The 13,159-nt window shown below is 33.9% G+C and overlaps 2 protein-coding genes across 2 annotated transcripts; one reads left to right on the top strand and one right to left on the bottom strand.

Annotated features, from left to right (window-relative positions):
• Positions 1 to 5,879: 5,879 nt before the first annotated feature.
• On the top strand, positions 5,880 to 7,173 carry LOC117916635 (aquaporin TIP1-1-like). Its single transcript, XM_034832765.1, has 3 exons — positions 5,880 to 6,092; positions 6,180 to 6,430; positions 6,538 to 7,173. Exons 1-3 carry the CDS (start codon positions 5,960 to 5,962, stop codon positions 6,910 to 6,912), a joined length of 759 nt encoding a protein of 252 aa, XP_034688656.1. The 5' UTR covers positions 5,880 to 5,959; the 3' UTR covers positions 6,913 to 7,173.
• An 841-nt stretch (positions 7,174 to 8,014) lies between these two features.
• Positions 8,015 to 12,972, bottom strand: LOC117916636 (very-long-chain (3R)-3-hydroxyacyl-CoA dehydratase 2). Its single transcript, XM_034832766.1, has 9 exons — positions 12,871 to 12,972; positions 12,709 to 12,794; positions 12,481 to 12,528; positions 12,289 to 12,377; positions 11,972 to 12,025; positions 9,875 to 9,942; positions 9,695 to 9,744; positions 9,316 to 9,383; positions 8,015 to 8,452 (listed from the first exon to the last, which is right to left on the bottom strand). The coding sequence occupies exons 1-9, from the start codon at positions 12,927 to 12,929 to the stop codon at positions 8,348 to 8,350; spliced, it is 627 nt and encodes a 208-aa protein (XP_034688657.1). The 5' UTR covers positions 12,930 to 12,972; the 3' UTR covers positions 8,015 to 8,347.
• Between the last annotated feature and the right edge of the window lie 187 nt (positions 12,973 to 13,159).

The following is a 13,159-nucleotide window of genomic DNA, read 5'->3' as shown; positions in this document are numbered from 1 at the left end:
CTTGAGTTTTGTGGGTGGCTTTTGGTGGGCCGTGGGCCTGCAGCCCAACCAGTCACAGTCAGGTTGAAAAAGCCCTTTCGATTCGTCTCTTTCCTATTTAAATTGTTGCGATGACCGTCAAAGAAAATTCGTATTGTCAAAACTTTGAACTCGTTTGGGAGTGACTTTGATTTAAAGGGATTTTATTTGGGAAGGCCACATTAGGTCAAGGGATTTTAAAAAGTGATTTTAGAAAAAATTATTTTAATGATTCCCAAATTTTTTAAAAATTATCAAACACCTAATGTGTCAGAAAATACTTCTATAAAAATACTTTTAACTCTTTTAAAATCATATTTTTCAAGTTTAATAAAAGCTTTTAAATAATCTTGAATAATTTTATCGATCAATGGTTATATGTGGGTATGCCTTATGTATATTATATCAAAAAGAAGGACAATCAAACCTATATCTAGATTCAATAGAAGTCCAAAGGGTGAATAGGATCTCAAATAATGAAAGATAAGTAAAAGTTAAGTTTAATTACGTCTATTCCTAATCTTAAATGGAATGTAACAAGGGTTATAATCATAGTGATCCTCTTATTTAACTATTTCAACCATTTCTAAACACCTTCGTTTTCAGGCAATCCTCATCATCATTTATGTACGATTTGATTTCTCATACACTGTCCCTTCTAATGCTAATGGGTTTCAAAGATAAAAGTCTTTTATTAATCCATAAATTAACCTAGGTAAATCTAGGAACTAAATTGGATTATTTTTATTCTTAATAAGCACCTGAACTATGAATTGTCTTATAACTCACCATTCAAATAGATTCATTTTTTGAAATAACTGATCAAATAACAAGTGATCCCTTTTCTTACTATTAGTTGATCTCTAAACTTACCCTCCTCATTCCATCAACTAATCTTATTCGCATATCTTGTTTGTGAGAAAAATAAAAGACAAAAAGGTTTTAAAGTGGTAAAAATTAAGTGTTAATTTCTCTTATTGGATCAAAATGAAAAATAGGGATTCTCAAGGTAAAACAACAATAATACAACTTTGATTAGAAATACTTCATTGATGCAACTTTTGTATATTTATAGATTTAAGAACCCTAATAGGGCCTATTTGTGAGGATTAAAAACCCCTTTTTAATGCCTTAAAAGTATTATTCCTATAAAAATTAGGTATTTAGGAAAAAATGTAAAAATTATTTTTCATAAAAAAATACTTTTAAAAAAAAACTCATTATAAAAAACATTTTTAATTCAAGTGTTGCACACAAAATTTGACCATAATTCAAGTGTTGCCCAGTAAATTTGACCATAATCATCTGGAAGCAAGCCCTAGGTGGTGTGGCCTAACTATAGTTCATCCACTCTCTCATATGTGAATTAGTTCTATTATTAGGGAAAGAATCCATCTTAATGGATCGACCCCACAATCCAACTACATTTTGCCCTTTTTATTGATCTATTTGGATTTAGATAGCTGGTGGGATCTGGATAATGCAGTATGTTGTATGCTTTTCAAACCATTTGATATGTTTTCAAGGAAAATTATACTCATAAAGGTGGTATATAAACTTTTTTCTTGGTCTTCGCCGTTACGAAAACGAAATCAAGGTCGAACTCCAAGCCAAAACTTAGCCTTTTATTCGTTAATTTATCATGATTTTTCTAATAGTTGCCCAAAACTTTAGGGAGAGAAGGGAAGATCAAATCCTTGTCTTGAATATGAATAAGTAGACTTTATCAATATTTTTATAAGTTTTGATCAATTTTTATTTCAAATTATTTTTTTTCAACTTTTTTTATATTTCATAAAATTCAATTATTAATACTTCACTAGTTTATGATATTTTCGTCTCGCATGGAATGTGAATATCGGTAGGAAAGATTTGGGGTAATGCTACTCTAAGCCCACAAAAAGGGTTGGTATTGGACCCAACTCAATTATCTAGTAACATGGGTCCCGGTCTATTAAGGTGGGTTACATCAAAAAGGGCCCAAATGGAAATTGAACGTACTGCCGTCCTGGATAAGGTTCAATTTGGGCCGGCCATCTCTGAGCTCATAATGGACATCGTGTAATCGGTGGTTGAGCCCAAGAATTAGGCCTAGTTATAAAATTTTAGTTTAAACCGTTTGGAATAAATTAGAAAGTAGGGATGCAACTTGGGCAGGTTGATCCTATTGATTACTAACCCAAGTTTAACCCGAATTAAAAAATAATCAACCTAAGCTCAACCCAATTTGACCTCTAATTAGAGATACTCAACTCAATCTTATTTTTCTAAATTTGAGTTGAATTTGAATTAGTTGAATTAAATTCGGGTTAATCGAGTTAGATTCAATTTGGTCAAGTTGATTTGATTGCATGATTCAAAATCAATTCATAGTAAATTTTTAAAAAAATTTTTTTCTATATACATATGCTACAATTTAAATTGTAAATTAGATAACATTTTAAAATAATAATAAAAAATAAAAATAAACCTATATTTAAAAAAAAAAAAAAAGTATGTGATATAATTATAATTTGGTATTTAAAAAAATAATAATAAAGAAAATGAATATTATTATATAAAATAATAAATATTATAGAAACATTAAATCAAATTCAAGTTATATTATGGGTCATCTAAACCTTAATCAAGCTCAATCTAAATTGAGTTTGAATTGAAAAAACTTAATTTAAACTCAACCCAAATATTGAAAATATTTTCCTAAACCTGTTTAAATATCGAGTTAGACTTAGATAGGGTTAATTCAACCTGTTCAAATTGTACCTCTATTAGAAACAAAAACAACCATAAGTGTGACATCTCACATCGGATAGAGGAAAAAATTTTAACGCTATATAAGTATGAACTTCTCGTAACCTTGTAGATGCGTTTTAAAAACCGTAAGAACCCTTTTGGGTTCAAAGCAGATAGTATCTACACGATTAGAAACGGATCGTTACAATAAATCATGATTTTTATTTGATTTGTGACTTAATATTTGAGAATTGTATTTTAAAAAGGTTTTTCATTACGAATTTTTACTATTTGGTAAAAACATTTATTTAAACATTGAGAGGGCCAGACCCTTTCACCTTATCAAGTGACGTAACAAAATGAGTTCATTAACAGAAAATTAGAATAAAATAATCTCTTATCACAGATCTAGACCATGTTGAGATCCACTTTTAGGCCTATGATTAAGCCTATTTATAGCCATATTCTTCTTCCAAAACCCCTAGCCGTCCAAGATAAAGTAATCACAAATACGTAAGCAAGAAAGAGAAAGAAAGCAGCCGTTAAACATTCTTTAAGAGACATACCCTCTCCATAAATTATAATATTTGCAGAGCAAGATAAGTTCGGATGCTGATTAGGATTATTGAAAGAGTGGATTAATGTTTCATAATCATGTCATTAAGTTATTAAAAATGGCAGAAATGCTTGGGCAGTCAGTCATATGGTCGGTTTAATAAATCATGGTTAGGTTTTGTATTTAAATGCTAAATACTAAGTCCACTTTCTGCGCCACATTACCTACTTAATTTTCAATTAAGTTTAACAACTCATTCTGGACTTTTTCTAATTAAGTAATGGGAATAGGCTGTTCATGCAGAGAAATCAGCTTATTATAAGGCAAGTGAACATGTTATCATTGGATAAGAGGCTATAAATTAAGTAAATAATTCCCACTTTCTTTCTTAATTATCAATTTGTTTGTTGTGATGATGCTTCCAACACCTTTTTTTTTTTTTTTTAATTGTGACTTTTTGTTTTTTCATAGGAATTAATACATTTACTTCCTTTTCTAATAAGTTTTATTATAATTTTTCATATCCTCTTTCCTTTTTTATTTATTTATTTATTTTATTTTATTTTATGAAATTGTAGAAACCATGTTCTATTTGGAGGTTGGTCTGGCAAGATTTAATATTTTCCCTTGAAGGGATATGAGAAAGAATAAAATATTTCAAGCAATTTTCATTTAATTATCATGGTATGCTTAAAAAATGCTACATGGGGAATGATTCTCGGTATATACTTATATTTTAATACAATATAATTTTTTTTTTTTGTGGTTATTGGAGTTAGATTTGGGTGCTCAAATAGATTGACCAGAACCAAACTCGTTAATAGAAAATAAGGAAACAATTTCTAAGAATTTTAAAATTATCAAATTAATGTCACTATAAATAAATATTTTTTTTATAAAAAAAAGGTGGTAATCTCTCTCTCTCTCTCTTATCATCATTTGAGAAAGAATAAGTTTCTTATATATCTCTATTATGAGTTTATCTCTTTCCATGAAAATCATATTTTTCGAACAAAAGTCTTTTTTTATTTTATGTTTTATTGTTTTTTTTAATGAAAGTTATATTATTCACTATTTTTTTTCTTCATGAAAACGAAGATCAAAAGACTTATGTTATAAAAATAAAATTGTTTTCGTACTCGTACTTTCATTTATAACTTAAAATGAGAAAATTGATAATAATAATAAAAAATAATCAATAGAGATTTTGAGCATTTTAAAAAATAACCCGAAAGCCTTGATTTCTGTGAGGAGTGTTATAGCAAATTCTAAACCGTAGTCTAAGTATCACATGCACTTAGAAATAGTGAATTTATCCTGACTCCTGTGGCCTTGGATTGGTGGCTTCTCATTTTCAGTACTATGAGCCTTAAGGTAGAAGTCTTTGTATAAGAATATGCTTTTTGACGTGTTTATTAAAGAAAGTGCATAAGCAACCAAAATATTTGATACAACAATGTTTCTCATTCAATTCTACATCATTTTCAAGCATATAGGATATGAATTATAATAAATATTTTTTGTTTTTACTTATTAGACCACATACGAACAATCATTAAAAGATTATGACACGCTTTTAACTTTAAATTTCAAATATTACAATGACGATGTCATACATCATGCATGTGTACGATAAACGAATGACGTAAAGAAATTTTAAAAATATTTCTATAAAAAAATTTAATGGGCGATCCAACTAACATTTGAATAGGGGAATTTCATGTTGTAAGTGAAAAAAAAAATTCAAAGCAATTATGGGGCCAATCCAAATGTTGAGATGTAATGAAAATGATGTAAGTAGGAGAATGGCATGCAAACTTATTTTCTTTATATCACATTTTGGCTAAAAAAGAATTATACTACTACATCATGGCTCTATCAATTCACTATTGACTCTGGCCTTGTACATACCATATGGCTCCCAAGGTTTTTCAAGAGGAACCTTCCTTTGTTTAATTTTTTTAAATGTCACATGTGATGGGTATGAAGTATGGGGAAGAAGTGGGAGACAATCCAGCTCATAAGCTCTTAGCTCACTCCCATTTTCTCATGGAGTTGGATCCATGACAAGAGATGTAGACCCTCAAGACAAAGAAAGTCATTGGATGGAAACATGAAACTCAAGATCCACATCACCAGGGCCACTGCGTGATATCATCACCTACCTGTTCACCTCCCCCACTAAAACGGCACCATCCAATAAGATAATAAGTTTGAAGAGTAGATGATAATAAAGCCAGCCAAGCCAACCACGGTAGTCCACGTCAGCGCCCATTAAAAATCACATGGTCGGTCAGGCCAAAAAACTCCAACAATCATTGTTGGTCCCACCATCACAGCTTTTGGTCGGTGATCCCGAAATTTTCACCGGACCAAGTCACATCACGCCGTACACGTGGCGCCTTAGGAACAAATGGGAGGCCCGCCTCCTAGGCGTGTACGACTAACCGCAAAGCCTGACCTCTTTTAAACGTTGAAAAAACCTGTGACTGGTTAGGAACCGGAGAAACCGGCTGTTCCGGGTAGCCAGGTGTTAGCCTAGGACCTATATATAATGACGACTAATTAAACCGAAGAACCCAAGTGATAGAGAAAGAAATCAAGCTTTTTGTGAGCTTCTGGAGCTTAAGCAAAAACTAAATTTGAGAAAAAATGCCGATCCCCAGAATCGCCCTCGGATCTCCGGCTGAGGCTGGCCAGGCTGATGCGCTCAAAGCCGCTCTTGCGGAGTTCATTTCCGTGCTCATTTTTGTTTTTGCTGGCGAAGGCTCCGGAATGGCTTTCAGTAATTTTTTTAAACTTAAAACTTAAGCTTCTTGTTTCTTTATCTTAAACTCAAGTTTAGAGAAATAAATGAATGGTGTTTTGGCAGATAAGCTGACTGATGACGGGTCGTCGACACCGGCTGGCCTAGTTGCTGCGGCAGTGGCTCATGCCTTCGCACTCTTTGTGGCAGTTTCAATTGCCGCCAACATTTCCGGAGGCCATGTCAACCCTGCTGTCACCTTTGGTGCTCTGGTTGGTGGACACATAACATTTTTCAGAAGCCTTTTGTACTGGATTGCCCAGTTACTTGGTTCAGTGGTTGCTTGCTTGCTTCTTAAGTTCGCAACCGGCGGATTGGTAAGAAATCTCTACAACCATAGCCATAGGCAGCAATTGAGGATCAGGGTCTGCATTTGTTTGACCTTTGACTAATGTTTAACTGTTTTTCACTTGATTTGTTGCAGACAACATCGGCTTTCTCCCTATCCTCTGGCGTGAGCGCATGGAATGCACTTGTTTTCGAGATTGTCATGACCTTCGGCCTGGTTTACACTGTATACGCAACAGCCATTGACCCGAAGAAGGGCAACATCGGCATCATTGCACCCATTGCAATTGGTTTCATCGTGGGTGCCAACATCTTGGCTGGTGGTGCCTTCGATGGTGCATCCATGAACCCTGCAGTCTCCTTCGGACCTGCTGTGGTCAGCTGGACATGGTCTAACCACTGGGTCTACTGGCTCGGTCCATTTATTGGTGCTGCCATCGCTGCATTCGTTTACTCCATCTTCTACCTCAGCCCAATCACCCACGAGCAACTCCCTACCACAGATTACTGAGAGTTGATCTTTCCCTCCAGGTGATGTGATGAGAAGGGGTTGGAATTTGGTGCCATTGGGTTCACTTCTTTGGCTGTTGTGGTGTTGTTTGAATCTGGTTGTTGTTAATTGTCAATTCCAGTGAGGTTGTGTTGTTTTCTTCAATCATTTTGTTCACTAATGTTCATTTTCTTTGGGCGAGAATCTCCTTTTGATTAAGCATTGGATCAGCAGATTAAGATAATGGAGCTAGTTTACAAACTGGCTCTGTAGTTTCAGAAATCTAGACTCCTGAGTTGGTGTATGTCATGTTTAAAGCATTTCCTAAATGCCCCATTACAGTTGCCGGTGGGTCTCAAAGACCTAAGCCCTGACGTCCCCAGAGAGTTGACCCTAGACCAGTGACCACAACTCCGGTGGTGCCTGTGTCTGCTTCAGTGACAACATGAGTGAAAGAGTAAATCTAACATAAATATGCAACAATCATCAGAATCATTTCATAATCATAACGTAAAATCACTCCTCCGGAGCAGATGGATATTAGATTGGAAAAGAAAAAAACATGTTTCAGTCTGTGGCAGAGGAGCAAGAATTAATGTTTTCGGCCATAGAATTGATAAGATTCACATGAACTTACAGTACAAACTGGGAATAAATCATCTGTAGAATGAGATTGAAAGTTTCAATCTCATCAGCAATCTTGGAAGCCACAGGACAGATGGCCCAAAAGTACACATACTTCAGAATAGACAAGAATGGACTGATTTAAAGAAATAGTCAAACAGAAATTATTCTCCATATTTCATATTTGGTCAATGAGATCATTTTTACTCTATAATTTTGAAAAGTTGTGATCTCTAGGGTGTAAAATGGGGCATTTGAATTTAGCATGTTCGTAATGACAAAAGAAAACATTGGTTTCCTTTTTCATTGAATGCCTTCAAATCTTTCCTATGACAAATAAATTATATAATATTAGTTCTTGATGAATAAAAAAAAATGGGTTCATGCAAAGGGATTGTCAATTCAACACCATGTAACTGCATTTCACAAGGTTTACAAGAAATGGAAATTGAACATTAGCGATTGCATAGTATTGCATAAAGACAAATATTCAGTAGAATTCAGTGGAACAATTTGGTAGGATCAGTACCATTGGCTTCATTAAAGCAAAAATACCATTTGCTTTACACCTAATATTTCAATCATTACAAGTCCCTAAAACAGAAACTTCACCACTACGCACGTAGATTTGATCAAAATAGAGGCAAAACAACATAAATGCATATATCTGGTTGAATTTTCAAAGAAAATGGTTTGACACATTGGATCAAGGAAGAAATACATTGAAAGATATCAAAAAGATCCACAAACATGGGAACAAGATGTCTGAATTTCTATGTCCTAAGTAACCACTAACCAAATAATTGATTGGTGCCAAAATGAGCTCAAACCTTCACCTTCTCTTCTTTCCATGGTGTTTACCAAGTTTTGACCGCCGTTGCTTAAATAAATGCAGGTAAAGTTTCAACCATAGAAATGGATAGCACAGAAGCACAACCTGCATCAAGATTTCCAAATTAATATAAAAAGAAATATACACGACAAACCTACAAAGATAAAAATGAAGTAAAAATAGGCCTGTTAGCACATAACAAGAGAGGCAAAACTTTTCTCAAGCTGAACTACATCTGTTGGAGTATGTGCATAGGATTTTACTGTCTTTTGATGGAAACAATAGGAGAAATGAGAAAAGAATCAAATTATATGACTGCAAATATCTGCAAAACTCCATAAATTTCATATATAAATTCTAATTCCAAAGGAATCCAAGTCTATCCTAATGGTGGAGATGGCAATGGAATGGGACAGGGCAATCCCAACCCGACCATGATTTGAGATCCCACCTCAAACCTGCCTGGAAACTGGTTTTATATGTCCGAACTCTGTCCCAAATGGGGGTGCCACAGCAGAATACCTAAGTATCCCAATTACACAGGGTTCTAATGTACATTATGTATGTAAAAGATATAAGATAAAAGTGTTAGATTGACAAAAAACACCATATGTCTAGATCTGAAACTACGTTTAGAACTCCCAATCCAAACTCAAGTACAAAGATTCCAAACCCGTCTCCCATAGGGACCTGATTAACCCATCCACAAATTACCATCCTTACCTGAAAAGGTTAAAACCTGTATAATGGAATTCAATGCTGTAGCTTTAAACTTCATACGCTTAATCAAAACTCACAAACTAGAGCTAGGTGACAAAAGCTGCAACCCAAGTCAAGGTTTTAAACACTTGCATGAGTGTCTAAGAAGAATAGAGCATTAAGAGAGAGTGAGAGAGAGAGATCATCCAGCTTCTCAAGAATAATAGAGATTTAAAAAAAAGAAAAAAGAAAACAGATACTAGACTTACCCAGACAAAATAATAATGGCTGATGTTTTTCCTTTTTATAAATGGAAGTGCTTGGTACATGAGCCACACTGCATGGAAGTAGCTATCAGAACAAATTATTAAAAGCCAAAAGAAACACTAAGGCTATGTTTAGTTCCTGAAAGGTTTGAGAGAGCAAAAGAGAGGAAAAGTATAAGGAAAGAAAAAGGTAAGAAAAAAAAAGCAGGGAGAAAAATCTTTTAGCATTTTTCCTCATCTTTTCTTTAGCATTTATTTTTTTCCTTTTTTTTTTGTACTTTCTAGGAACGAAACATTGCATAAAATAAGGGAGAAAAGAGAAGGAGATGGGCACATATTTTAACAATAAAAGACCAAGATGAATGAAAAGCAATGGACTCACTTTCACCAGGAGCAACCCCCACTGGGTACAACAGAATGAAAGCAGTGTACCTGATGAAAAATAAAAGTATTTGAAAACAGGAAAAAAGGAAAGGAATGGATCCTGCTTAGATAGTATGCTTTGTGATTTTTTTTCATACATCTGTATGTGCATCTAAGAATTTACCGAAGGGAATCAAACCTGAGGTAGGTAATACATGATGGACAACTTCCCATGCAATGCAAAGCATAATGTGAATACCGGATTACCTGCATCCAGGTTGGTGTCATATCAATTTCCTTATAAACCATAAAAAGGCAGAACTTGAAGAACTTGAAACATATACAAATATGAAGGAAGGCAATGCACATATCTAGTTATTCAGGCCAATAAAGGCTAAAAATAAAATTAAAAAAATGGAGCAATTAGTCTGAAACATATAAACAAATGAAGGAAGACAAAGACCCTTGGAGGAAAGACAAAATTCTAAAACCTTTACAAAGCAAACAGGTTGGTTAGATGAATGACATGTTAAGGTAAACTGGAGTGATGATACTCATAAACAAATGAAGCAACACAAAGAGGAAAGCCTAACTTCTAAATTTTTAAAAGGAAAATAAGTTGACGAGGTGAATGATGCCTAAGATGACAAGGCCATATGATCAGAAGTTAAACTTAATCTGTTACAGTTTCAACTTAAATGAAGTCTTCCAGAGATATAATTTCATAATGGGCATTCTAGAGCATTATGACAAATATTAGGGACTAACTCAAGGGTGCAGCATAACTAGGGTTATGAAGTTACTAAGAACTCAAGCATTGACCGATGTGACCGATCAGTGAAATCATTACTGAGGTAGAGCAAGGAACTTAGAGAGTAGCAGATTCCCAAAATTACTTTTGTCATTCAAAACTACCATATCCTAGTGCTATAGTGTGCTGCATAGTAGAGTACTCCGCTATGAGAGTTTTGATGGTGCATATGTTCTATCAAATAGTTTGATAAATTATCAAATTGGCACAGGCTTGTAATATCATAAGACTTCAGCTCTCATTACATGCCAGTCATACAGTTCCTTGCACCAGCTACAGGTTTCATGCTAAATGGAAGATATTAGAAAATCCAACTCTTCTTGCCTTGAGGAAGAATAGGTTGAATCCAAAGATCTTCCCAGCTTGGATTTTGAACACAATGATACATCATCTTTCATTCTTATACTAACCCTTGAAGCAAGTTTCGATGTGATTGGTAACACTTCATTCACTAATGTTCTAAAGATCCCCTGCTGAGCCAGGTGTGAGCTTTACAGTATTTTATTATTTAGCTGTTAACCACTGCCTCTTATCACTGACATGTGTAACTAATCAGTTTCAAATTTTCAATGTTATTCAAAAGCTTCATAGCATCATCGGTCACTGTCAGATAATTTTTTGCTAAACATTCCAATTACCCAATGGGAAGCTCTTTCTTTTTTAATTCCTTGCAATGCAATCCACTCATGCAGCAACACATTTTCTTCCATGTAAGACTCATATATAAGCTCCTAAAAAAAACCAGCTCTGCTTGAACCTAGGGGTCTGTTTGGTTCCTGTTTTTAAGAACTGTTTTCTGTTCTTGAAAAACAAAACACACAAAAAACTTATTTGAGGAAGGGGTGTGTTTTTGTTTTTTGTGTTTTCCGTGTTCTCAAAATCCATTTTTTTGAGAACAATAAAAAGATGTTTTCATTATTTTTTCACTATTCAAATAATAGATTGTTTTTCTTGTTTTTTTTTTTTTTTTTCTTAGTTGCTTTTTATGTTTTCATAAATGTGAGCTCCACTCAACCACCATACCCCACCCCGCAAACCCTTTCTTCTTCCTTAAATTATTGAAATCAATATACTTACACATAGTTACAAAGTCATCGTTTAAGAAAATTATAACTGGTGTAAAAATTTCAAAATGGAATAATTTTTTTTTCAATTTAAATGAATTATGTATACATGTTTTTTGTTTTATTTATTCTAATCTTTTTTTTATTAACTCAACCAAACATATTTTTTTTTGTTTTTGAGAACAAAAACTGTTTTTCATAATTCAGTTCTTAAACACAATTTTTTATTATTATTATTTTTTTTTTCTGAAAACACAAAAAATTGTTCTTAAAAACTATTATCAAAAATTGTTTTCCAAAACAGTTTTAAAAAACAGTTGTCAAACAGGCCCTAGATTTTTATTACTTTTTCTAAATAAAGTATAAAATGTGCATATGGATATTAAAATTTGAAGGAAGTGTACCAAGAAAACCAACTTACCTCACTAATACTCCAAGCAATGAAAGTTATGAAAACTGATGGTAACTCCTGAACCTACAAAAGTTTAGGAGGCTAATGAATTGCAGTTGGTGAAAATATTATAAGCATGCCATATCTAGACACATATAATTCAACTCAATTCTACACTTGACAAAGTGCCAATGCACAAGCAAGCTATTGCATTCCTGCCCTTCTCTTTCTCTCTGGTCTTACTGCATCATTACATCTCATGAAAGTTCATGCATTGTCCAGTTCAATAAATAGTGATTTAATGCCAAATGAATGAATAGAAAGTACTAAAAGTAATATCCGCAAACCTCAACAATTCGACGAACAATTGCTAAAAGGAAATGAGTCCTTCCTCCCCATTGCATCAGAGGAAGCAGCACCCCACTTGGAACCAGACCTTGAATTTCAAAAGTGTAAAATGAACATCAAAAGAATAAAAATAAAAATGATCACAAGCTTAATCGGTCAAGCTAAGTAAGATTAAGCCTTACAAAACCCACCTATGGCTCCATGTACAACTTCCAAGAATGAAACAGTTTGCAATAGACCTTCACAAAAGAAAATTACATCATTTAACAAAAAAATCCCAAATAGAGTTTTGAAACAATGCCCCGTTTGGTTGCTGAAAAACAAAGTAGAGGAATAAAATAAATTAAAAACCTTAGATGATCTCATTTCCTTGATTATCTCAGCAAACAAACGTAAATGTAAGTAGAAGAAATGCTTACAGACTAGATCTCCTGCAGAAGCGTAAGCTCCATTGAAGGATCTAGTGTCTAAGAAGGAACTCAAAATTCTAGAAAGAGAAACCGCCCTGCCATAAAATCAGAATACAGAGTTTCTATTAGAGAGTGAGAGTTGGAGTGAGAGTGAAAATGCGTGAGTGTTACCATCCAAGGGCTTGAAGAGAATTGTAGGCCAAGAGGTAGAGATTGGCCAGTTGATGCATTCTCTCTATGATGTGGCCTTGGATTGCAGGATACGCACTTTCCGCATTATCTGCTACCCAACTCCCAAAACGATGCGTTTAGGCGTTGGAGAGTCACGTGACAGACACGCACTTATTTGTACAAATATCTCAATACCAACCACCAAAACAAAAAGGGTTTATACTAACTAACTATAAAGCAAAATAACAGCACATTCGCATAAGCCTACCAGAAAGTTTTAAAGCAAACC

Source organism: Vitis riparia, chromosome 6 (assembly GCF_004353265.1).
Source record: "Vitis riparia cultivar Riparia Gloire de Montpellier isolate 1030 chromosome 6, EGFV_Vit.rip_1.0, whole genome shotgun sequence".
NCBI lineage: Eukaryota > Viridiplantae > Streptophyta > Magnoliopsida > Vitales > Vitaceae > Vitis > Vitis riparia.
Note: the sequence above shows the minus strand (reverse complement) of the source record. Positions and strands in the feature narration are given on the sequence as shown.